General features: G+C 36.3%; 1 protein-coding gene across 2 annotated transcripts; it reads right to left on the bottom strand.

Moving 5' to 3' along the window:
• Positions 1 to 1,043: 1,043 nt before the first annotated feature.
• eno2 (enolase 2) lies at positions 1,044 to 26,365 on the bottom strand. Of its 2 annotated transcripts, none has more exons than XM_038302875.1 (13): positions 26,237 to 26,365; positions 12,240 to 12,325; positions 11,858 to 11,953; positions 11,395 to 11,453; positions 8,781 to 8,850; positions 7,236 to 7,369; positions 7,040 to 7,131; positions 6,773 to 6,903; positions 6,454 to 6,651; positions 6,164 to 6,365; positions 3,768 to 3,876; positions 3,484 to 3,542; positions 1,044 to 2,029 (listed from the first exon to the last, which is right to left on the bottom strand). In XM_038302875.1, the coding sequence occupies exons 2-13, from the start codon at positions 12,322 to 12,324 to the stop codon at positions 1,960 to 1,962; spliced, it is 1,305 nt and encodes a 434-aa protein (XP_038158803.1). In that variant the 5' UTR covers position 12,325; positions 26,237 to 26,365; the 3' UTR covers positions 1,044 to 1,959. The 2 variants fall into 2 exon arrangements, with proteins under 2 accessions (XP_038158803.1, XP_038158802.1); XM_038302874.1 differs by lacking the exon at positions 26,237 to 26,365 and adding an exon at positions 17,489 to 17,637.
• Between the last annotated feature and the right edge of the window lie 257 nt (positions 26,366 to 26,622).

Genomic DNA, 26,622 nt, shown 5'->3' with positions numbered 1-26,622 from the left:
TTAGAGCTGCAAAGATTGAATCTTTGTTGACTGATTACAACCTTATAGAAATTTAAAAAACATATCTTTGTTAAATATCTGCTATAGGAAACCGTTTTCCATTTTAAACAAGCAGTTTATTTGTATTTTTAGCTGTAAAATCCAGAAAACGTTTAATGAAGACAAAGTAAGGATGTTCCTCCAAAGGATCTTATTTCAACTAAAAAACAAAAAAACAATTTCCGAGCTAATGGCAAAAAAAAAAGATGATTTAAAACCGTCTTTTTTTGTATTTTAATGCCATTCTGTTATGAAATTCTACCAAATATTATTTTGTTAAACCCACTAAAGGCTGCTATCTGTTATTCTACTACTACATTACTTGTTTCTTAATATAATTTTAGGCTAAAATTAAGAGCCACTGTAGAGTTTCTATAGAGTCACCTGTGGTTCCGGAGCCGCATGTTGTAGACCCCTGTTCTAGAATATAAGGACTTGGCTGATGGGGGTCAAACATTATAGGTTTATGTAGATAAATCTAGATGAATCAATAGATGGAAGCCTTGTTGTGTCCTTAGTTGCTTTGCTTTTCAGTGTTTTTTGTTTATCTATTGCTGCATTATTCTTTCTTATTCAGTTTTCTTCCCATTTCAGACCTGTAGTTTGTAGTTTTTTTGTTTTTCTGAGAACTACATATATTTTATATAAGATTTCCTCATTCTGAGGCGATTGCTGCTTCATTTGCTGTTGTAGCTGCATGCTGGGACATATTTTCTCCTTTTCTTTGCCTTTCTATTTTCTTATCTGAAATCATCCACGAATATCCTTAATTTCCCTTCACACAGCACCAGCTGTAATCTTCTACAAAGGAGCTACTTTACAGAGAAGCAGATCCTTTGTTTTCCTCTCTGAATATGGATTCAACAGATGTGTAAACTTTATGTGGATTTCCAGTGATATTTGGAGGTTATGTTATGCTGTCTGTATGTACTGGTGTTATGTGTCACTTTGTGGAGAAATGCAAACACAGACAGAGAAGAAGCTTTGATTGAAATCTTAGAACATCATTTTTATTTCACATTATTTTCATTGACAAGCGTTCCGTTATTGTTTTCATTTTTTATTCATTGCTCTTTCTTCTTTTTTTTTGACACAGCTAATCTATGGACAAACGGGGGGTGGGGGGCAGGGGGCAAAGGGCTTCAGGTTTTAAGGTTTATTTTTCCCTTTTCTTTTGGGACAGAAAAGCAGGACTTCAAGCATGGAGGACAAATAATCAGATTCATACCAGGTTGAGAAGAAAACAGGAACAGTTAAAACCGAGACACAGACACAACAAGAAGAAGGAGAGTCAAATATATGGAGGGGGGGGGGGGTATTAGAGCTGGGAGGAAAGTGTCCAGGTGAGAGTGTGACACAGCTGAGTGTGAGTGTGTAGGTGTGTGTGTTCAAGTGTTTCAGAGGGTTTATTATTGATCTAGTTGTTTTCACTCTCTTCCTACATCTGCATCATCCTCTTTTGGTCATAAAAGTTTAACCTTTTTATCTCTTTCATTCGCGTGCTTCATACTATTATTCTACAGAATTTCTACTTGTTTACCCCTGATTTTTTTTTTATAATAATCTTTATTTTTGCAGGCCAGTCTCCTGGCTGTACATGAACTATTCCTACAGTAACAGTGCATGTCTGGCTTATAGATTCTAGTGTTTGTTTTTTTAAGTCTTCCCCTGCATGTGTGTTTTCAGGTGTTGCATCTGTGTGTGTCAGTGTGTGTCTGCATACAGCATCACCTCCCTTCTTTCCAGTCGAGTGCATAATTAATTCATTTCTTTCGCTTGGCTCTTTTGCAATTCTATTTCTCCTGAATTTGAGTGATCTTTCTTTGTACATGGCTCATTCCTTGTTAGTCGTTTGTGTCAGTTTGCGTGGGCATTTTGCGTGCGTTGAGTGTGTGAGTCAGTCTCGTCCGTCAGCTGGTTTCACAGGACACTTGGGTTCCTGAAGTTATGGCCTGCGAAGCGAGCCTGGTCGCCCAACTCCTCCTCGATCCTTAAGAGTAAGAGAAACACAGATTTGTCCACATGAATATGTAGCATTCAGAGTCCGGCACTCCTTCCTGTGCTCTCCTCTACTCCGCCCAATCCTTTTCTAAAATATTCTCTGCAATGATCGAGCCTCATATGAGACATTGGGTCAGAAGCCACTTGATATTTATTTCATAAAAGTAACAATATCTTTAAAAAAAAAATGGGGGTTTCCCACATGAAATACCTGCCCTCAGCATCATGGATCCCCCACCTTACAGTGAGCCTGAGCCACACAGTTCCATCTTTCTTTGTTTTTTGTCTTTTTAATGATAGAACGGGCGAAGCTTATCTTTCAAAGCTTATCTTTCTGGTTGCTATAGCGAAGCTGATCCCAATTAGTCTTATCCTGGTTAAATAAAGGTTGATTATGTTACTTCTCCTATTTTAAATGTTGGCATGTTCAGATTAACTGTAGTCATTTCATGATTTATGAGGATCGAATCACCATCTCCATATATAAAATGCATATTCTCTTGTGTCATCATATCTTTGAGGGTCCAGTAGCTGGGATGACACTGTAGATCTATTATAACAGTTAGCAATATGGTTCTATTAACCTATACCAGAATATGATGCAAACAGTACATATAAAAGTGTTTAAAACAAGAAAAACATTACAGAAAATGAAGACAAACCTTTTCATCTTTAAACTATCTTCAGCATAAACAGACCCAGTGTTTGGAAGTTAGATGTTCTCTCACCTAAGTAATTAAATTTAACGAGGTTTGTTCTAATTCTGAAATGGGAAATTATTTTGGGTGAAAAAAGTGGATTTAAAAGAAAATGTATGCTGATTTGCTTACAGACCAAATAAGAAGTTTTAAATTAAACATGTTGTCTTGTTTTTCATTTGAGTGTACTTTGCCTGTATTCAACAATTTGCCTTTTCTTATTGGTTAAAGCCCCTCTAAGCCTCCTCTTCTCCTGGGCTTCCACAGCGGCCCAATGGGATTAAACCGCTGAGCCGACCACACCTCCTCCTAGTCTCCCTGCTCCCTGAGGCTAACGACTAGCTCGGACACATGGGGTGACACCAGCAATGCCGTTGACTGTCACGTCAATTAGCTCGGATTCTAAGTACTAAAATAGCGCAGGACCTAAGGAGATGTGGTTCTGCAGAGCTGCTGCTCTGCCTAATTTGATTTAAACTAAAACTAGACAAAGGTTGAAAGGTTTTTAGCACCATACAACAATGAATTGAAAATGAGACTTTGTATTTACATTAAAGAAAAATGCTGATAATATTCCATTTATCTGAGATCAAAAAAGAAAATTTTGAATTTAAGTACATCAGCAAATTTTAAGATGTAAACTTTCAGATATTTAAAAATAATAAAGTATGGAAATGAAGTATAAGGTCAAGATATATAGGACACCTAAAAGGTGTTAACGGTTATTTCTCTGCAGCTGACTGACCTCATGAGCTGGTTGTATTTGGCCAATCGCTCAGATCTGCAGGGGGCGCCAGTCTTAATCTGCAATAGAGAGAGAAGTAAAATGCAAACTAAGTTAAAAGTAAATTGGATAATAAGAGTCAGAGATGGGAGTTTATTGCTAAAATTGTAAAAGCTAAAGTTTCAAGTCAGCATGCACAACTATTTTTTAAACCAATGCATAAAAAAACATCATTTGCCAATTTCATGCACTGATGGAGGATTGGGAGGAGATGGCTGTTTGTTAATGTGCATCAGACTCTTTACCTGTCCAGTGCAGAGTCCCACCACCAGGTCAGCAATAAAGGTGTCCTCTGTCTCCCCTGAGCGATGGCTGACCATCACACCCCAACCATTGGCCTGGGCCAGCTTGCATCTGAAAGAAAGAGGCGGTAGTTTAAGGCATGACCCAAAAAAGAAATGTCTGTAGTGTTAAAATTAAACATAGAATGACAAAGAACCTATGTAAAAATTATTACCCTTGTCAGTTAAAGGTATTTTGTAAAAAGAAATGCTACTCAACTGTTTAAATACCACATATGTAACAAAGTATGTAATCAAATACGAGTTACTGTGGGGTTTTATTGTGTATCCTATCAGGACTGATGAGATATACGTCATATTCATTGTGTCCTTGCCTGCTGTAATGGCTGCATTTACAGCCACGCAGATGTGGTAACAAACACAGTTTATGTAATTTATTTGTTTATATAGGGTTTTATTTACAGAGCCATCTCATTGTTTGGATTTATTCATGACCATTACACTGTATCCCCATATTAATGCACATTCTTTAGTTTACCCTTTTTTTTTGTTATGATCGTGTTTAATTGATATTCTGTTTGAGTTTTGCAGCAGCTCCAGTCGAGCAGGAACCAGCAGGAGGCCGATGGGCTGAGTTGATTTGTGCCGTACCACAGCAATGCTATCGGGGGAAATGGGGTTTTACTTCTTAGTTTAGTTATGTTTCTGTACGTTTTGCCCCATGTGTTTATTTTGTGTACTGATCATCCACTAGTTGCCTCATTAAGAGAGGTCAGTTTGTTGGAGTTAGTCTTATATTTTGATATTTTGAGTAGTTATGGTTCTTTTTACCTATTTTCTGGATCCATTTTTGTACTATTTATATTTTTTGGGAGGTTTAAATAAATTAACCCTTGTTTTTGCACATGCACTGTTCTTACTGCTTGATCTGTAACACCTGCACCCAAAAATTTAGCACACATGCTAGAAAATCAGTCAATCCAACATTTCCCCAGCTTGAGTCTCAACGTCCTTCCAAGCAATCCAGATCCCTTTTAACACACAGAATTATCTTATAAGATTATCTTCAGAGCCATCACCATAATATAGCCCGAGTTCAAGGTTAGATTCGTCTATAGGATAGTAAAAGAGGATAAATGTAAAAGGGAATTTCACAGTCACTGAAGCACAATATCCATCTTTTCTCTTCACTCATATCTGCAGTTTTGCATGTATTACCCTCTTAATTGGGGAAGTGCATTAATCACATTATGATTCATTTGTAGCTGCAGGTCATTTGACAAGTTAACAGCATGTAAATGAAGACGTCAGCTGATGCTCCAGGCTTTTAGGGATCTTGCACTTAGCCAGCTGAGCTCTTAAATATATCAGATTAATGATGCAGCGAGTTTTTTTATGAGATGAGTCCAATACATCACTGCTCGTGTCACTGGTCCTGTTTTATCATTTGATCTCCCTCACATCCTCTACTCTATTACAGCTGGACGCTATGACTGATGGTTTCATAAGACAGAGGGATGTTAAGACTCAGATTTATGTCACAGACAGAGAGTGTACCTCTATGCATAGATGAGTACAGATGAAATGAGCAGAGATACCAGTTTTTATTAATTTCTGGGCCTGTATTTTGCAGTGAGCTTACTCCCCCCTGTGTGCACGTTTGCAGGAGTGACTGATGATGAGACACAGAAGCCTTTATGACCCTACAAGGTCAGAGCCTCCAGGAGGTGGTTCTGTTTGTTCCTTTTAATTTCACAGAAGAGTGGCTTCAGGTCGCCTGACTTAGATCTTTTTGATAGACCCCTCAATAATGGTGCTTAGATCAAAGGTGAAATTTGTAGTTGGTCTGTCAAAATGTTCTGCAGCAATACATGATTTTTTTGCTTTTAACTTATTATTTTCAGCTGGTCCAAAAGTTTTTCCTCATCTATCTAATGCAGCTACTTTTCCAAACCACCTTATGATTGCAGCCTTTCCCTGACCTTCTCTTTTGTTTGGAAAAATATCAGATTAGGGTAAATATTGAGCCCTTAAAGTCTTACATGACCTAAAAAGGGGGGGAAAAAAAGTTTTTGGGATCCTCAAAAATTCCAATAAAGAGTGCTAAATTGCTTGTTGAAAATAAAAAAAAGTCATGTTAAATTTGTGGGAGTGTTGCAAATGATCTACTAAGACTGAACATGCATTTAAAAACATCTGCAGATGTGGTACGGCCGCCCTATTTGAATAAGGAAATTGCATGTTTACCCTTTAAATCCCTACAGGGCTTCTTAACTGTAATACAGTAAATGAAGATGTGGTTTTAAAGACAAGGGAAAGCATTTTTGTGTTAACTAACATATTTTTTTAAGTAAAAAAAAACAAAACACAGTTAATTAATGATTAAAAAGCAGACATACGCCTGTATTGCTTCAGTGACGGAGCCGATCTGGTTTACTTTGAGCAGCAGACAATTACATGCTCTCTCCTCAGCAGCTTTCTCTATTCTCTTTGGGTTGGTCACCGTCAAGTCGTCTCCAACGACCTGAATCCCCACTTGGGCCGTCAGACGGGACCAGGCTTCCCAATCATCCTGGTCAAATGGGTCCTCGATAGAAACCACTGGAAGGAAGTAGCGATAAATGATTAAGTCTGAGCGAAAACCAAAAGGACTTTCTGTTTATTGATTATCAGACAAAAGGTTTTGCACCTGGGTAATTATTGACGAAGCTTTGGTAGATATCAGCCAGCTCTTCTGCACTGATGTGTCGGGACGAATCTGGCGGGGATTTGAAGTCCAGGTCGTACCTGCCCTCGCGGTAGAACTCTGAGGCGGCCACATCCATCCCAACGACAACTTTATCTGTGAAACCTGCTTTCTCTATGGCAGTCTGCAGCAGGTCCAGTGCTGAGCAGTGAAAGAGACAGAAGGAAGAGGAGATGGACGCATGATAAAAAATTAAGAAACAAGTTTCTGAGAGTAAGATGGCATTAATTTAGGTATTTTCTAATCAGAAGCATTTCCTCACCCTCACTGTTCTCCAAGATGTTGGGAGCAAACCCTCCCTCATCTCCAACATTAATGGCATCCTGACCGTATTTCTCATGAATCACGCCTTTCAGTGTGTGGTAGAGCTCTGATCCTATCCTCAGGGCCTCCCTGAAAACCAAACCATGGAAAAGGGATGATCAAAAGATTGCAACAGGGAACTAAAATCCGCCAATTAAAACAGGGTATTTTTTTTTTTGGTAAATAATAAATACAAATTCTGTTTAATTAAAAAAACATTTGTTACTTGAAAGACTCGGCCCCAACAGGCAGAACCATGAACTCCTGCATGGCAAGTTTGTTTCCTGCATGAGATCCTCCATTTATCACATTGAAAGCCTGGAAGTAGAGTGAGAAAAATGGGTTTAGAAACAGCAGGAGAACAATAAAGGTAGCTAAATATTTTCAACATACAGCTGCAGGTATTTGTGAACAAGGCTTACAGGAACCGGCAGCACAAGCTCTGTGTTTCCAGCTAGGTCGGCTATGTGGCGGTACAGTGGGACTTCCTTCTCTGCTGCACCGGCTTTACAGATGGCGAGGGATACTCCCAAAATGGCATTAGCTCCATACTTCGCTGTTTGACCAGACACATGATGAAGAAACACAGAAGTTAGCATCATTAATTGTTTTATGATTGTTGTTTTGAAGGGACAGAAACATGAAAGTGAGAGCAGGAAACCTAAACTAAAATGTCCTCTCACCCAGCTTACACTCTCCTTATATCGAATTAATTCTCTCTAATGAGAATGTGATTAAAATGTAAAATTGCTTTTTACTTTTTGTATATATAATATTATCAACTACTTTAGTCATAAACAAGGCCTTAGGTACTTTTATTTATTATTATTATTATGATTGAATACTTTCATGCAATTTTTTTATTTATTTTTTTTGTTTTTTTATAGGAACTGATGATTTTTGATGGGAAGGTAAAAAAAAAAAAACATGCTTTAAAAATAACTGACATTTATTGTATATATTGATTGTAATTAATGTTCTTAATGTATCAAAACATTATTATATATCACAGATTGACAGACAAACAGAGGGACACAGGAAGACATCATAACGTTTGACATCTTTAAACTTTAATAGTCTTCATATAACTTATTTGTTAGTCCTTTAAATGACTCATTTCTACATTTTACCATTGATTTAAACCATCTTTTTATGATTCTACAATCAATAAAATGATGAAAATGAAAACTTTGCAAGCTAAACTTATTTTAAGTTATGAAACTAAAAAGACTTGGTTTTCCGTTTCTGCTCTCCGTATTTTTCAGGTAATTTACCTTTAGAACAAGAAAGTGTTGAAAACAGGAGTATAATTTCCTCCATTACTGTGTGTGTTTTCTGAGATAACTTTAATTGAAACTAAAGTCTTGCTTCTCTCATTTTTAAACACTTAATGAGTTACAATTTGTAACAAATGAAAACTGTTGCTTAAATTTTGAAAACAAGTAGATATTTAGGATAAATCATGAAGACTAAAAAAGGATTTCGTTTTAATACGATAATTCATACGGCAGAGTGATACTTATTGCCGTCATTAAACACTTTAAGGATGTTTTTTGTAATTTGTAGATGGAAGCAAAGACAAATAATTATTTGACTGATTTGTTTTGTCAGGTTTATTCCACCTACTACTATTAATTTATCCCAACAAACCTTTTTCACGGCTGTTAACTGTGCTTCCAGGAATGAATATTTGTCATGTTGTGTAGATGAAATAAATCCAAAGTGCCTTTATTCATTAAAGATGTGAGTTTGCGTTCTCTGAGCCAAACCAATCTATTTGATCTGTCTTGTTCCCATCTGTATTTATGCAGCTTATTGCTCTGCAAAGGACTCTGTGACAAATGAGTCTTTGGTGCAAATATATATTTTTTTTTTTAAATATGTGAGCTGCTAAACATGGGAGCTTTCCTGCTGGCTGGTAGAGTCTGATGATGTGGTATTAGTCATCCCATCGGGTTCTGACTCACATTTGTTTTCTGTGCCATCCATTTCAATCATCATGTTGTCCAACTGCTCCTGCTCCACCACACTGATACCCTGCAGACAGAAAACATCCACATCAATATTTTATAAATGAGCACATTTATAAAAGCTTTAAAAAACAGTCACTTTACATATTTCTGTTTTAATTTTAATCTGTTTCTTTGAGGTGATTAAAAACTTGCCTAAGAAATAAACATATAAACAACGTATAAATTAGCGTGTTTCTGTTCAATAAATACACTTTTTTTTATCAACAGTAAACTTAGCGGTAATGTTTGAGTTTGGTTTGCTTTGTATTTTGTTTTATTATTGTTTTTGTACTACTTTGTATTATTATGGGAGCTAACTAATATATATAGTAAAAGAGGACTGAAGTGGGGTGTTCAATCATTAAAAATGCATGTTAATGATATGATAATTAGCTGATGAAATAAAGCTTTATTCATAATTGGGGTGCCTTTTTCAGGTAAATCTGCAGTTAACAGTAGAACTAGCAGCCTTTTCTCACTACTGCTTTTCTACTCATTCTACATCATTAGGCCAGCTTTCTTATGTGAATGCAGCCATTAGATTAGATGTACTTATACCAGAGTCACGGGCAGTTTCAGTCTATGAAAGTCTGAATTTAAGTGTTATAGGCCATGGTGTGGAGGCTGTATCAGGAAACTTTCTGAGTTATCATGAAACTAATTATAGTAATAATACATAATGCCGGTGAAGATTATCAGTCATCTAGTTCATAGTCATTTCAAAAAAGTTAAAAACAATCCAATGGACTTTGTTTCCAAGTTTAAAGATGTTTTGTTTCCCATCCAAGGACCTTTTTTAATTCAAAATGTCAGAAATAGGACATGGAACATGCAAAGGGGAACGGAACACCTCGCCTGTCCAGCCAGGCCAATAATTCCCTCTAACGACCTCCCTTTCAGAGATATAGACAGGTATCGGGTATTGCACGCTAACAAAGAACACAAACGACTTCCCATTCCTAAGGGGCAGACCCGTTCGTCCGGTTCAATTTGCATGTTTTCTAAGCCAAAACATTAGTCATAATAACTATTGAGGTAATAGCGGAAAAAATATAATTTCAAATAATATGGGTAGGTCTTCATGGTCAAAGAATCCAATAATGTTGACAAGACTAATACGAAAATTTTAGTTTGAGGTTTAAATCACAATATGAGGGAAACAAGCTGCTTAGCAGAGGCCTCTTCCCTCTGAGTGCTTCTCCGGTTCAATTAAGTCATTGGACCCTAAACAAGTCATGAGTATGAGTCAAATCAAAAAATTAAAGTGAAATAATTTATCGGTCAAACTCAAAGATTGAAAATGTAAACATCAAAGATTTTAAATTCAATAAATTCAATCATTCTATATTTTTTGGTCCAAACAAAACAACAAAATCTACAACTACCCTTAAACGTAGAGAATTAAGAACACTGCTGTCCGCATAAGCACATTCTCCAGTGTTTCCAATAACAAGAGGTTTATGTGATGTTACTTCTTTAAGGCTTTTTTTAATCCTCCAAGTAGGCCTATGTTATAAATTTGTAAACAAGCTTTCTGATCCCGGCATATAAAGAAGGTCCAATTGTTTTCACAAACACCTGCCTGGCACAAGTCCAGTTTTATGCATTTTAATCATACTGTATGTCGCCCACAGATGTGCAGCGAACAGTGGAGAACAGAAGGCTTTAAACAGAGCGACTTTGATCTAATCAGAACACGTGCAAAATTGCATGGCACTATGTTTGCTTTTGCATAAAGGTTATGATACTGTCTATGTATATCATCATCACCATCATCATCCTCCTCACAAAAATCCCTCCTAATAATGTGACCAAGACATTTAATCTTCTCCACAACAATTAATACTGAACATTGTTTGACAGAGTGTAGAAGGGGAAATCTTTGATTTATTCTCTTTTGTCCTAACATTGATAACCACAGGCTTTTTTTGGTTTAAACCTTATGTCATATTGAGGACCATACTCTAAGTAGACATTGAGCAGTTGTTGCAGAATAGGGGGATATGTTGACTAAATCCTCTGCATTAAGGACATGGTTTCAATGTTGGTCTCACAACACACAGCCTGTTTTACAGTCTTTTTTGTAACTTAATGCTTAAGTCTTTTAAGTTAATACTCAGAGCTCTGTAAGAGCTAACCTGGAAGCTGCTCCTGCTGTGGTGCATGCTGGGATAGCTGTAAAGCTCAACAACAAGACAAGTCTGCTCTGATGCATACTCGGTAAATAGGGAGGGGCGAGAGCAACATCTTTGTCCAGACTTTTTCCGTTCTCGGTCTGCTGTTCTTGTGAATTGCAACAGTACTTGGGCTGAGGTTGATGACGTTTCACGAGGACACGAGAACATGAGAACGCACACGTACCCATATTGAAAAACGGCCATCATTTTCATCCATTAGATCAGGGGCCTGCAAAATTGCCTTCGTGGGTCACTTAACATAAGAAATGATGTGCTCTTGCCCTTTTTTTGGGTTAGTGTTCTTCAACCACAACCAGCCCCATGAAACAACCCAGTCATTTTCAGTAAATTTTATTCCCATTAAATATAAAAAAAATTTTTTGCTGACTTACAGAGGCAACGAGGGCTGGTGCCAGAGAATCATTGATGTGTCCAACTGCCTTCAAAACACCTAAAGGAGAAAATCAAGGAGGAAAAGGCACATTTCTAAATTAGGTAAATAGAAAAAAAAATTTTTAGAAAATCCCTGCTCCAGATCTTTTAAGTGTCTACGAATAAAAGCAAACTTTTATTAACAAAGATATTGTTCTTTTGAACTGAAAGCAGATATTTTATATAGACAAACATAATTAAACAATGCTTTTCATTCAGACGAAGTGAGCTTCAGCTTTTAGTTATAATAAAAAACATACTTTGATATTAACAATTATTTATATTTTCTGTTGCTGTAAAATATAACAGCAAACTATATGAAAAAAAAATCTAAAAAATTTACATTTTGCAAAAAAAAAAACATATTTTTTTAAGACATCTTTATATCTAAAAGTTTATGACTTTATCCTTTTATCTTCTTACCTTTTCCCTTGAAGCGACTTTTGTCTCCATCTCGTAGCTCCAGAGCCTCGTAGATCCCTGTGGATGCCCCGCTGGGCACTGCAGCCCTGAACAGACCTAAAAACAACAGGAGAAAATGCTATTAAAAGGATTAAATGTCGTGGAAAATGGCTGAATTAATAGGCAGGTCACACAGAAAATACTATGTGAATGTAGATCCTCATCTGAAAAATCTGTTTTCATTATTCACCAATATTTCAGCTCAGTCTTAATGTCATAGTTAGATAGTTTAAACTTTTGGCTATAAAATATTTGTTTACTTCCCTTCTAATCCTGAATAAATTTGACTATCTAAGCACAAAGAGTCCTAAAGACTGTCTGTTACGTTTTTAAAGTAAAGAACCTTTTTCTGTGCGAAGATCCACTTCCACTGTGGGATTTCCACGGGAGTCCAAGATCTCCCTGGCAATGATGCTGATGATGGACATCCTGAAGGACAAACAGTGACATTACCAATACGTTAAACGATTCATAAATAAACCGGTAATTTTAAAAAATTTGATAAATAAATGGCTTTACAGAAAATGATAAATGCATCCTTTTATTTTTCTGTGGCTGCATTGTGAGAGATTGTATTTATATGGATACATGTTAGTCTGCAAGATGCAGAAAAATGAGTTTTATTTTAGGCACTTATTCCTCACGTTCTGCAAAAAGGCTGAGGAGTATTTTACCTCAGAAATATGTTTTTCATTCTATCTGGTTCAGCTGCAAGTTAATCTGTTAAATTCTTTCTCAGTCAATTCGACAAATACTTGTAGATCTTTCAGCTATACGGAAAGGATGCATTAATATTTAGGTTGAATGGATATTTAACTAAACATGTTAGAACTCAGCAAATGTAAAATTATTGTTTGTAAATTTAAGGACAACTAATCTCTGACAAAGTTACAATTACAACTAATCTCTGACAAAGTTACAATTACATTTTGAAACAGGAGTAGATTATAGTAGATTATAGTAGCAGGTTCAACTAGATAGGAGCACAACTTGCATTTTTCTTATGTAAAAAATACAGCAGATCTACAAAGCATCCAAATTTTCACCTTTAACTTATTTAACACATTGCACTGTGCTACACTAACTAGGAGGTTATAAATATAGATCATAAAAGCATGGATCATAATGTAGTAGTGAAGCAGCACAGGCAAACCCAGATTCACAATAGGACAATGAGACTCGGCTACGTCTTACATAGAAGACCAGGAATGAAATGAGGCTCTATCTTGTTCACTTGTGTGCTTCTTCCCCGTATCTCTGTTTCCACTGAACCTGTTTACTACTTCAGCCTTTTTTTATCCCAGGAGAAAGAGCTCGGAAACTCCATCAGCACTAATGCAGGCTGGATGCATCATGTGGAGCTAGTCTACACCTCGAAAAACAGCTCAACCTCCAGAGCTTTCATCTAAATGGGTCACAGCATTAGCGCGTGTCTCTACCAATGATCCGGGGAAATCTTGGCACCCTAATTTATCATCAAAGTTTCCATTCTTAACCAGCACTGGCTTCTTTAACAAAGGCATGTTCGTACCCAAGACTTTTCTCCATTTTGACGTTTAATGAATGTAGCTAGGCCATCGTCTGCAGCAGATAGGGCCAATTTTAATCATAAGAAAGCTTCGCACATGATGCAGAGGACAGAAAATAATTAATTTGAAACCATAAATGAATAAAATAAATAAAATTGTAAAACTTGATATAGTATCTTGTAAAAAACATCTGTAGAAAAAAGAGCATCAACATAAAAAAATATTCATATGAGGAGGAAAAGAGGAATTATTTCAGGACAAAGCAATAGCAATGATAGCATGGGCTGCTAATTTCTGTTAATGCTTATTTCTGGAATTTTTTTTTAAGTGTAGATAAATTCCTATCATGAATCATGGCCGCTTTAGATATGTATAAGTGTTTACTTTTCTGAAGTACAGGTTTTGTTTCTTTTCTTGATTTTAAACAGCTTATCTTTAAAGCTATCCACATCAAACCTCATAATTGGATTTAATAGAAAACCTTTGAAATATATTGAAAATATGTTTTCTTTTTCTTTTTCCAGCAGCAGGGAGACAGAACATGATATAACGGAAAAAATAATATTGACCTTTACAGTTTTTCTCTGTTTTTTGTCACTTTATACGTGCAATTTTTCATTAAGGTAAAACTTAAAAAGAAGAGCCGTTCTCTGCCTGACATCACAGGATTAAAAATGCATTAATTCTGTTTTTTTAGTTGTTTTATTACCATGACGTTATTAGCCCTCACAAAACCAGCAAAGTAATTAAACCAGTCACCTTACTGGCATTCCTCTTTGATTATCTGTGCTCTCCCATTGATATTCTAAACACGAAGACCTATAACTGCAGCAATATGTCAAAAAAAAGTCCTTCTTTGTCCCTCTTTGCAGTATGAATACTTTATTGATTTGTGAGCTAAATTTGGCTTGTAGCTTGGAGAAACCTGGCAGTGGGGCTGTTATTTTCAACTGTACTGACAGAAAGATAGAGAATCAGAAATAACGGAAAAAGTCTCCAATCCTGTTCCCTCCTCACTGTTTCAGGATCAGATAACTCGCAATATTTTGTCACTTAATGATGCAGGCAACATCTTAAATCAATAAAAAACTGCATTTTGTTGCAATATTCACTCGGAAGGTTTATTTGCAAAAACCGTGCAAATGTTTTTGATGTGAATATGTTTTAAGCAATAAAACCATTTGCTGAATATTTACTACCAATAGTTGTTTATTTTTTATTGTGATTCTGAATAAACTCTAAAACAAGCTGAATCAGGATACTTGTATGTTAAAATTAATCCTAATTTATAATGTAACGGTTCTGATGTGTTTATTTTGAATGCATTGTAAACAGTTCTGATGAAATGTTAACATAAACTCATTATGGTTCTGGAAACCACCTTATTTTTGGTCTTCTACAAAGTTATGTGAACAAATCAGCCTTTTATCGGAATTGAAGGATTGCAAAACAACAATTTTAACCCATCTTCTGTCCTAGGATAACCTATTTCATTCCCATTTGATTGTCACATTGCTCAGACCCGGCTTTTAAATATAGACCATTCATTTTCTATCTGTTGCAGTCAAAGAATGGGCAAAAAATAATTTCAGAAAACCATCCAGTCTGCTTCACTTTTGCATGGTTTTGGGACCGTTTTCCTGTTTTAAGACCCAACCACCTAAATTTCACTTTAACTTAAAGAAAAGTAGAATTTTGTCTTCCTTCACCATGACTAAGTCCCGTGAAAGCCATGAACCGGTGGCAGTTGAAGCAAATCAGCCTTAGGCTCCTTTTACAGTGAAACACATCTGATTCAATGTTCTCTAAGCTTCAAATCTTCTCCTTAGCAGCTCCAAGCATACTTCCACTCACTATGCCCAAAGAGTAAAACCCTTTTTCTAGTCTGACCATAAAATATTTTTGCCAAAAACAAAAATTTTATTTGAGCATTATGGACCTATGGTTTGTTTCCTCTGAGTCCCTGATGATATAATTGAATTTGGATGCTGAGACACATTTTCCGGTTTCATTGCTGGTTTATGTTCTTTGTTCCTCTCATATTCTCCCTGAATATCCAAACTAATTTCCTTCCATCTAAGTGAGTTCAGATCAGAAGGGGGAGACACTGACAGTATGTGGTGTCCCAAACATGCATCAAGATATTATATATTATATGTTATATTTTGCAAGGAGCAAACAGGGTTCTGTTTAGCTACTGAATATTTGTAGAATCTGCTTAAAAGCTTTAATCTGTGCCATGAAACCAGTGTTCAATATAAACTCTTTAGATTTTGCATAAAAAATGTTCATCAGAGACTCAGGATCACTAAGACTTTTTTTTTAACCACTATGTATCTATATTGTATAATCTTTGTGACAGTTTGTATTGCATAAAGATGTTTAATGTTTCAAGTTTCAATGCACCCCTGATGGATTCATTTAATTTCACTGAGACTGTGGAAATAACATAACACTGGATGACAGATGGAATCTCATCTAAATTTCAAAATAAAAGTAAAAACTCCTTGGAATGGCAAATAGATGTTTCATCCTTATTAACGTTCTCTGTTTAAGCTTTGATCTCCTGTTCATACTACTCAGGACAACACAGATGACTTAGTTCACCAGCAAAATGACTAAACTGTAATAAAATAAAATAGAAAATTACATTATTCACATTGTAACTGCCGTACTATGGCAAAAACGCATCTGTCTTTAGTTTTAGTTTTACTATATATTATACATATTATATACTATCTTCAGTGATTCAATCAAAATATTTGTGTTTGTTATTTTAAACAAAAATTTCAGAATAATTGATATATGTATATATGAATTTGAATGAATGTTGAATGTGGTTGTTTATATATCTAGTGAAGATTTTATATTGCAGTGGTTTTTTTATTCTTTGTATATCTATCTTTTATTATCTTTTATTATGGGGAATTTCCCATTGGGATAGTTAAAGTATTTCTTTCTTTCTTTCTTTCTTTCTTTCTATCTATCTATCTATCTATCTATCTATCTATCTATCTATTTTTATTTATATTACCTGGGCTTAATCCAGACTTTAGTTAGACTTGTAAGTTTTGCGACATATTTTATTTTCCTTAGTAAGCTTGAATTGAAGCAATAACTTCCTGATAAGAAATAATTATTTAACTTTATTTACAGTGATTTAATATACCCAGTATATAGCAACATAAATACTTCCTTTGTTTCACCTAAGCTTCACTATCCTCCATCTTTAAGTGGCACTTCAGGATATTTAACTTTTTCTATAAACCCTTTCAGAGCTTTGCTCCGCTCTCAGAAGATGGTTAAGCATAGCAGTGACAGACAAAGTCTGTCTTATTCAGCTCTTTCAATTATTGTAAGTCACAGGGCTTCACAGGGTCAGCAAAACGTGTGGATAGTGTAAATAGAGCTCAGCACAAGAAAAAGGCAAAGAGGATGCCTCCAGCTTAGAGAAGTATCTGCTTGATCAGGAGTGAAAGGAATTGATGCGTGGGTGGCTTCTCTCCACAGGCAATCATTACTTTTATGGATACTGGTTCTCTTTTTCTTTTCTGTGATCCTTTGAGGCCCCGCCCCACCATACTGCAGAGTTTTCCAAAACAGTTCCATCTAAGGGTGGAGTAACACTGCATAAAACATAAACAAGCAGATTTTGCATCTCTTATTAAAAATATTTCCTCAATTAAAAACATACACATGGTAATAAACCCCAAGAACCCCCCATTGCCTTTTTCAGTACAGTAACAGTTTTCAAATGTAAGTGGTTTATGTTTTAACCTTGCTTAAACCTATAAAAAAAAATATACATACAATATATTCTTCTTCTGTGTGCAGTTCAAATAAAAAGATACATATTTATCAAGTTTAGACTATGCCTTAAAGAGTGCATAATTCATTGTTAAAGAGTCAGTCGTGCATGCACAGACATCATTAGCATCCTGCTGCAATTTGCACCATCTAATATACATGAACACATGCTCCTTCCACCTAATCTGTCACCACCTCAATGACATTATCGCCTGATCAGTCTCATCTTGGTACATTTTTCAACCTGATTTCTTACTCTTGTTTTCTACATCTTCCTGTGCCTCTCACCCTTTGCTGTTGGTACACGTTGCTGAGTGTTACGTAAGCTCTACAGCAGCAGCAGCAGCAGAGAGGGAAGGAGGGAGAGAGGGAGGACACCCATGTAGGCATCAAACCACACCTAACAGAGACTGCAGTGCTCAGCAGAAAAGATACCGGCCCTGAACACACACAAAACTCCATACACTCAAACAAAACTAGGTGAACCAGGGCTGGACTAACATGTCTATATACTGGGAGATGTAAGAGGGTTAAATAAGTAAAGAAATGAGATGATTATCAGAATTATATATCTGCCATGGAGACAAAAAGAGGCAGGGCTATTATTATTTCTGCTTTGAATTGGAAGCCTATAGTTTTATCTTAAAGCATGTTTAACAAGGATTTTCTGGCTGCAGCATGAAGCAAAAACAAGTCAAAAACTGTGCTTTGTTAATCGAGTTATGATGACTGTTGTGGCCGATTAAGTACAATGAATTAATTAGAAAGTTTTAAAAAAAGTATTGAGATTACTTAAGATATGCCGCATGGTAGAATATTCTGCTGAAAACTGGCATCAGAAGAAAGGTTTGGTCATAAAGAGATCCACATAGTCATTAACAATAGTCAAGGAATCTGTTTACATCAACTCCTACGGCACCAAATGAATGTCAGAGCACAAATGAAGACTCATCAAGACATTCTTTTAGTCTATCATTGCCCAGCTTTAGTGAGCCTTTGTTATAGCAGTAGTATCCTGTTTTTAGCTCACAGGATCATGGTGTTCTTCTGCTGTTGTAGCTCATCTTAAAGTTTTCTGTGCATTAAGAAATGGCACTCTGCAAATCTGCAATACCTTTCCTATCCCTGACTAGCCTTTGTTGCTTTTACCATTAACTCATGTCATCGTGTGAGGAGGCGAAGGACTGAGGCAGTAAGCAGACATTGGGTGGCACATGATGGTGAAGGACTATTTAATGTAAAAAACAGCACCAACAGAAACACACAGTAACAACTAGGGTTGACGAAGTCAACAAGGCATATCAACAATGAAAAGGACCAGACAAGGGGCAACTGAAGGCAGCGGGCTTAATAAAACGTATAGACAACTTCAGGAAAACAGGATTACATTAGGACAGCAAGTGTCCAAAAAAAAAAGTCAACCCAAACAGGGTGGGAGGAGGGGGTATCATTAGGAGGGCAAAAAAAGAACCTAAACAAAACTAGTCCACAGTTTAGGTGATCAACCAGGAAGATCGCCCTTACAGGCACACAGTTCAGGCAGGTAGTGCAGAAGTCAGGAGGCAGATTAAGGCAATGAAGGAATCAACAGAAGATCTAGTAATGCCACAAAGGGGGTTTGAAAGATGGCAAGAGGAGACCATGAGGGAACTCAGTAGCCTGAAAACTACAAAAAAGCTCTACCATTGCCCAGGGACAACGAAGGAGCCTTGCAGAAGCACAAACGTCAGCAAGCAGCTGACTTTTGATCCTACAGCAAGCAGTTGAGTCTGTTTATATAAACTCATACTGAACCATCTGAATGTCACAGTACAAATCAAGACTAATCAACACATTTTTCTTCAGTCTGTCAATGTCCAGCTTTAATGAGCTTTAGTTGTAGCAAGCAGCCGACTATGATCCTACTCTACAGGCTCTTCTCAAGCCTGTAGAGTAGGATCATAGGGAACCTCAAGAGTACTGGGAAACTAGACATCAGGAATACTGGGAAACATAAGATTGGTGGCAATGGGTTCCTTGACAAGGCTCAGCTGCTGTCAGGAGATACATACTGTAGCGGGCATTGGGACCTGCAAGCGATAAAAAGCAGGCTCTGAAGGTGTCAGCTCTTGGCGTCCATTGAAGGAATTTCATTGAAATTCCTTCAATGGACACATCCATAGCCTGACTGCCCATGCACAGGGGCAGGCTATGGATGTGGCAACACTGTGCTAAATAAATACTTGGAACCATGCATGGTGCAAGCAGAAATCTTGGCAGTGTATATGCAATTTAAGCCAGCCTCTTCTCTTTGACAGTCTCCTGTCCTTAGGAGGGGCAGAAGAGCTGAAGCAATAGGAACCCATTTCAGGAGGTGGAATGGTGACAGCCGTCCTCACCTCCTCCAAACCTCAGCATAAGAACTTCTCACCCCTTAAACTAAAATATTCAAAAAGCCTCATTCTCTCTAGCACTGATACCTTGTCCATCCTTTGGTCTGATCCTAAGCAGACATCTGGAGTCAGATGATGGTGAATGAGAATAAATTGCAAAAATTGAACAATTGGAACAGGGAGGAATGATGAGGGTTTACATTTTTGAAGAGTTTCGATCAGATTTTTTAATTAATCATTGCTGATGATATTTTCATGGCCTAAGATGATGGACTTGTATCTGTACTTGTGCTGTTGGGTCCCAATCATGCATTATGCTGCATGATACAGTCAATCAGTTCTTTTAGAAAGGCCTGAAAGTTCAAACCTAATGGAACTGCATTAGGCTGGTTTAAAACATATTTGTCTAACAGATTTCAGTCAATCCATCCATTTTCTGTCACGCTTATCCCAAGCGGCGTCACAAGGGGTGCTGGTGCTATCTCCAGCTGTCTACGGGCAAGAGGTGTGGTACACCCTGGACAGGTCGCCAGTCCATCGCAGGGCAACACAGAGACAAATAGGACAAACAACCACTCACCTAAGGACAATTTAGAGAAACCAATTAACTTAACAGTCATACTTTTGGACTGTGGGAGGAAGCCAGAGTACCCGGAGAGAACCCACGTATGCTGACAGAGAACATGCAAACTCCATGCAGAGAAACCCGGGAATCGAACTTGAAATAAGCCTAGAGCTTATTTCTTGGTACTTCAGAAATAAGCTCCGGAGTTCTTTCTCAAGTACCAAAGGGATCATAGGGCCACTTCTTTTTACTATATATATATGGTTTAAATTGGTAGAATTAGCAGTGGATAAATTGTCACTGTTTTATAGATGATACTCAGCTATATTTGTCCATTCATGCTTATATACTAACCTGTAATAAATGTAACAAACCTTTCTTGAGGACACAAAAAAATGGATGATTTTAAACTTTCTACTTTTAAATTCAGATAAAACAGTAAATATTGTTATTTTATCAGAGTCTTTGAAGATGAAGCTGCTTAGTCATTCACTCTGTTGGAATGGCACAAAATTGGTCTCTGATAATAATTCATAACCTTGTTATTATTTTTTTCTGTGGACTTGTCATTTAAAACCACATAAACACGTTTCTAGGGTTTCATTTTTTTCATCTGAATTATGGCAAGCTTTAGAAATATCTGGTCCAAAACACATCCGCTAAAAGTCTGACGACAATTAAAAAGAATGATCATATGTTTCCTATTTTGGCTTTGCTTTGTTGGCTTCCTGTTGAATTCAAAAAACAATTTAAAAATTGTCCTCATGTATAAAACCTAATAATAGCCATGTTCGATCTCATCATCCTTATAATTATGTTCTTAATAGCACTTTACTCTCAATCTACAGGTTTACTAGTCATTCCAAGATTTTCCAAAGGTAAAATGGGAGGTTAAGTTTTCAGTTGTCAGGCTCCTCTCCCGTAACAAATTTTAATATCTGAGGTAGATACCCTATGTACTTTTAAGACTAAGCTTAAACTTTCATATTTAATTAAGCTTATAGTTACACTGCAAAACAATCCAGAAATAAGTAAAAAATGGCTTAAATTAAGTATATTTAGCCTTAATTTGAGCAGGTAAATAAGATGATTTGCCAATGGAATGAGTATTTTCACTCTTAAAATAAGATAGTTAGATAATATTTACTTGAAAGAAGACGATAAAATCGTTTTTTCTTATTTTAAAAGGAAATTGTCTTGTTCCATTGGCAAAGTGTCTTACTTATCTCCTCAAATCAAGGAAAAACACACTTATTTTAAGAAAAAATAACTTATTGAGATTTATATTTTTTGCAGTGTAGAGTGTATCAAGTTAAACTGAGCTATATCTATAGTTTTGCTGCTTTAGGCTTACTGGAGGACATAGGGACCACTTTTCAGCATGCTGCATTTGCATTCATTCTCAAACATTGATTTATTTTTTTGTTTTAACTTCTAAAATAATGTCCTCTAGGGCTTTTCTCGTCATAGTAGCTCCATCTGGACTGCCACTCTATTTGGCTGTGACACTACCTTGAAGGGAGGCATTCGCTTGCCTCCTGCCATTGACAATGTCTTGAATGAATGATACAGTTGGGTTTGTGCTTAGTGGTGCTTTTCTACTAGACTTTGCAATGTGCTTTTATTTTATTTTTTGACATTGAAAGGTTTTAACTGTCTCTTTCATGGACAGAGCCACCTATGGAGCTAGTTTACCCTTAGCTTCTCTACGTAAAAAGTATTTATAGATCAGCGCTTCTATGTTCCTTTTCTTTGATCTGCTTCTCTTTTTGCTCTTTGCAAGGGATTGCTGCAGAGTAAATGACAAAATGTCTAATGTGGCAAATTGCTCATCCAGGAGGAGGGAATCCTGCAAAGTCAATGACTGCAATGCAATCAGCTGAGTTTCTTTAAATAGAAAGCTCTTATCCTATCTGTCTGTATGATTTGATTAAGTTGTCTCTGTAAATTGCTTTAGATGGCGTTTGTTGAATTGAAGTTAAAATTGAAACATTTTCCCATTAAAAAGGGAGAACTAATTAATAACAAGAAGAAAAACAAACATCTCCCTTGGTGCTCTTCCTATACAACTTTAATGCATTTATGTCAGCTGTATGTTTGTTTGTCTATATGTAGTACATCATCACCAAAACAAATTCTGCATGTTTGTAAAACTCTACTTGGCAATGAAGTATTTCTGAATCTGAAGAAGGTATTTCATCTTGTTTGTTACTTAGTTTGTTGGCACTAAACTTAAAGATCTTGATTTTAAACCCAATAAAATCCTTACATTTACAGATAAACTGTAATGAAACTGAAAGATCTTAAAAGGTAAAAAAGGTTGTCTGTTGCTTTTATTTAAGAACTAAATTATTGACGTTCATCATGTTTTTATTCTAGTTCGTTTAATAATGCAGACACAACAAACTAAAAAAAAAAAATTAATTGATTAATTCAACATCTTGCTGGGAAACTGTCATTAAGTACGGTATTCACAAAGTTTTTATCTCAACTTAAACTAAGTCAGCTACTTTCACATGAAGTAATTGTGTATGTGTTCATGAATTCTTTTCGGTGGTGAAATATAAGAAGCATTTATGAAAATTTCTCCTAAATTCAGGAAAACCTCTTTCTCCTACTGAGTTTAATTCTTTTATGTTGCATCAGTGTCATTTCTCCCAAAGTGGAACAAACTCCCATCTTTTGTTTTTTTTCTGTTTAATATGTTTTATTTTATTTGTCTTTCTTTTTAATTAGTATTTTAAAAATGTCCTATACAGTACTTTTTGTCACCTTGGGTGCGCACAGTAAGAGATTAATGAAATTTGATTGATTGATTGATTTAACATTAATAATTTGTTGAGCAGAACTGTCTAATCATAATCTTTTTTTGTAATCATTTTATTTTAGGTTAAATCAGATTTTGATGTAAGATTTCAATCTAAGTCCAATTCAATCTAACTATAACACAATACAGTCAAATTCAGTTGATTGTGTAATACCAATAACTTGTATAATTACTTGTACAATGAGTAAAAGGGTAAAAAGCCCAGCAGAAACCACCAACTTTTAGAATTTGTTCTAATCCCTTTCTTCCATTAAGCATGAGGCGACAGTAAAAATGAATAATTTCACTTTAAAAGCCTCCTGCTGGTCCAGGCTCAGTACTCCAATCCACCAATTACTAATTCACAATTTCTTAGACTTTATTAAATCTTTTTCATAATCTTTTTTGTTAATGTCTGAAATTATTCTCGATCATTGTTTTCCAAACATATTTGTGTCACCTACCATTTTTTTATTAACTATAAAATGTGACAAAAAATTCAATGCTTTTCCCATTGTTATAAAATGACAACATATGGTTGAAAGCGGGTGCGTAATTTGATCAAGATTCTTTAAAGAAAATCTAAATATGAGCAAAAAAGAGAATAAGAATAAGGAAATGAGCCCTGAAACATGCCTATGCTTGTGTGCAAACATAGAGGAAGAGAATGGGAACGGCCAACAGGAAGGAGAGAGGGAGGGACGGAGCGATGAAAGACATAACGTGAAGAAAGAGGAAACGAAGCAGAGTGATGGAGAAATAGAGGGAAAACAAAAAAAGGGGGAAAAATGGATGAATAATTAAACAACCGTTCATGGCAGGAGAAAAGTGGAGAGATGGAGGAATGTAGAGAGGGGGAGGAGAGGAAGAAAATGGGCAACACAACTGTGGCATATGGTGCACACAGCATGCAATTAAAATGTATTACTTTAATGTATAAAAATTAAAGCCTGATATTATAAATACATATTTTACTTACCTAAATGGTTCTAACTGCTAGTTACTAGAGTTAGTACCTATTCTACCTCTGATTATGACAATAATTTTTAACATGCATCTAAATTACTTGCATTTCATGTTCTCCTGTCTTAGAAATGAACCTCATTATTACCTTAGCACTTGTAATATAGTGTCAGTGATGATTTGGTTCAAATCAATCTTTATTTCCCTCTCTGAAGAATTGTGCTCTCAAATGTTGCATTTTTTTTTTATATTATATCTGATTTTATTTCATTTTTTACAATCTATTGATGCCATTTGATAAGTACTTTTACACAAACTTACAAGGTGAACCAAAAAGGTGAAGATATGAATCCTTCACAAACAGTTTGGTCATCAGCACACGGTGAAAACATTATGATCTCAGCCTTTTTATCCAACGCAATTATTATTTTAATGAAGTCTTATTCATTGAGATAAAAAATACAGATGGTCCCTTCTCTCCAACAAGCTGCCATTTAACTGTGGCTAGAGAGGAGAATGATATCAGTAAACTAACTGCTGTCATGTAGAAATTACAAGGAAAAACCAGTAAAACATGATAGAAATATGTTCTTTTTCATATTACACCCACAGAATCTAGCAAATATGCTAGGTAAAGTTATCTAGACCTTTCTTCCAAATCAGAGTTTGTGAAATACCCATTTTTTTATTTTTTTTTTAATTAGAAAGCCATAGTTTTAATTCAGGATGTTAGAGTGTTTGTAAAGGATGTTGTGGAAAATTCCTTCTTTCAGTTTTCTTCTTATTTGCTTATTAAGTTTCCAATTTTAGACAAAGATAATATAACTAAATGTCTATCCATCCATCATCCATTGCCAGTACATCAAAGGGCATAATTACAATTCTTAAAAATATTGTTTTGTTTATTGACGGAGAAATGAGCACCATCAAAGTTTTTTTTCTTTCTCATTCTATGTTCTATCTCAATTGTTTTAATTTAGCTACATTGGAGTTGCCCTTTAAAGTCTTTCCACAACATGTCAATTAGATTGAACCCCCAAACTTTGACTAGGCCACTCTGGAGCCTTTATTGTTAGGTCATGAAGAGGTGAACTCCCTGCATAATCTGAATTCACGTCAGAGGGATGGATGTCCCAGGTTGGGACTTTCTGCTCAAGAGCAAAATATGTGGCTCTATCAACAGTGACAAAGTGACGTGTATATTTGGGGTTTTATATTGTGATTCACAACAGACTGAAAGCTTTAAAAATAACTTTTTATCCCATTCGATACACATAGATCTCGTTGATTTTGTTTCTTAAGTTCTCTTAAATTTCAAAAATTTGGCGGAAATTTTTCCTGAGTAAAATGAAATCATACCAAGCTCCCATAACAACCATCTAAGCATATCTTGACTTTAAAAACTAGATTTTCCTTGATATAAAGATTAACTAAGCTCCATTTTGCAGCTTACCTCACTATGTTGATTCATTGAAGCTAAAAAGTTCTCCTTTTTTTAAAGTAGTAAGATGCCTTTGCTCTCATGTTCCTGCCCCATCATTCCACACAATTAGCCTTGATAAACCAGAGACCGTTATTGACTGCAGGATCCCATCTTTCTCTCTCTCACTGTCTCCAACACACATACAGAAAAACTGCAGCCAGGACTCACATGAGCAAACACCAGCCATTTTCAAAAAGTCAGAGGGTATTCAGGTCAGTCTTCCTTTAAGCCATGTTATCACCTTCCAACCATAGATACACACATGATATGCACCATGAATGCATTAGTTCCTTTACGCTATGTTTTTGCCGGAACAACACTTAGAAACAAATCATCCCTCTTCAACCACAAGGACACATTAACACCAAACATCTCATATAAACAGACACACACATAAAGTCTACATGACAATAGGACAGACTAAAAAACATTTGACTGCAAGATGTATAGTGATGCTGAAACACATACACACACACACATTGTTCTCCTCACCCTTTCTCTTCCATCAGACACATTTACACACTCACCAAGAGCTCAAACTGACACACTGTGCATGCAGAGGGAAAGCTCACACATGTCTCTCTCTGCACCCACAAAATGCACTTGACAGCCATTTTCCAAACATGCATGAAGCTGCAGCACACAAACACAGTGACACCTCTAACATCTCACAGCCGCACACACTTCATATAATACTGTCTGCTGTCCACAGCATGAAGCCAACATCAAAAAATGAAACAGAGGGAACAGGGATGGAGGAGGACAACAGTCAATGGAGCAGAAGATAAGAGAAAGAGCGGAAATCCTGCCTTTACCTGCCGCCCGTGAGTGTGTCAGTGTGTGTGTGTGTTCTGCCTCGCACGGCAATGGAGAAAATACTGGAGAGGCTGAGCAATGAGAGAGGAAGAGGAGGAAAACAGGAGGGGAGGAGGAGGGGGTGAGATGTGTGACGAAGGGGGGGGGGGGGAGATGACTCAGAAGGGAGATGGAGAGAAGAAGATGAGTGTTAATTAAAAAGGAGAAGATGGACCAAAGGTTTGGATTAGAGGATAAGGACACGGTGCAGAGGCTGGATGTCCGACAGTGGTGGTAAAAATAGATGATGGGTGGACAGCTTCTTGTCTCCCAGTGTCTCTGCATCTTTATCTTCTGCTGTAGTGGGGTTCACTCTGTATAAATGCAGTTATATAACCTCCAATAT

Source organism: Cyprinodon tularosa, unplaced genomic scaffold (genome assembly GCF_016077235.1).
Source record: "Cyprinodon tularosa strain WSP-4 unplaced genomic scaffold, ASM1607723v1 ctg5, whole genome shotgun sequence".
Classification (NCBI taxonomy): domain Eukaryota; kingdom Metazoa; phylum Chordata; class Actinopteri; order Cyprinodontiformes; family Cyprinodontidae; genus Cyprinodon; species Cyprinodon tularosa.
Note: the sequence above shows the minus strand (reverse complement) of the source record. Positions and strands in the feature narration are given on the sequence as shown.

Coding starts and splice junctions, on each gene's coding strand:
- eno2 (XM_038302874.1), bottom strand. CDS start 17,622: ATGCCTACATGGGTGTCCTCCCTCTCTCCCTCCTTCCCTCTCTGCTGC. Junction 12,326..17,488: donor GGAAGATGTAGAAAACAAGA/GTAAGAAATCAG, acceptor TTTGTCCTTCAG/GATGTCCATCATCAGCATCA. Junction 11,454..11,857: donor AAGTCGCTTCAAGGGAAAAG/GTAAGAAGATAA, acceptor TTTCTCCTTTAG/GTGTTTTGAAGGCAGTTGGA.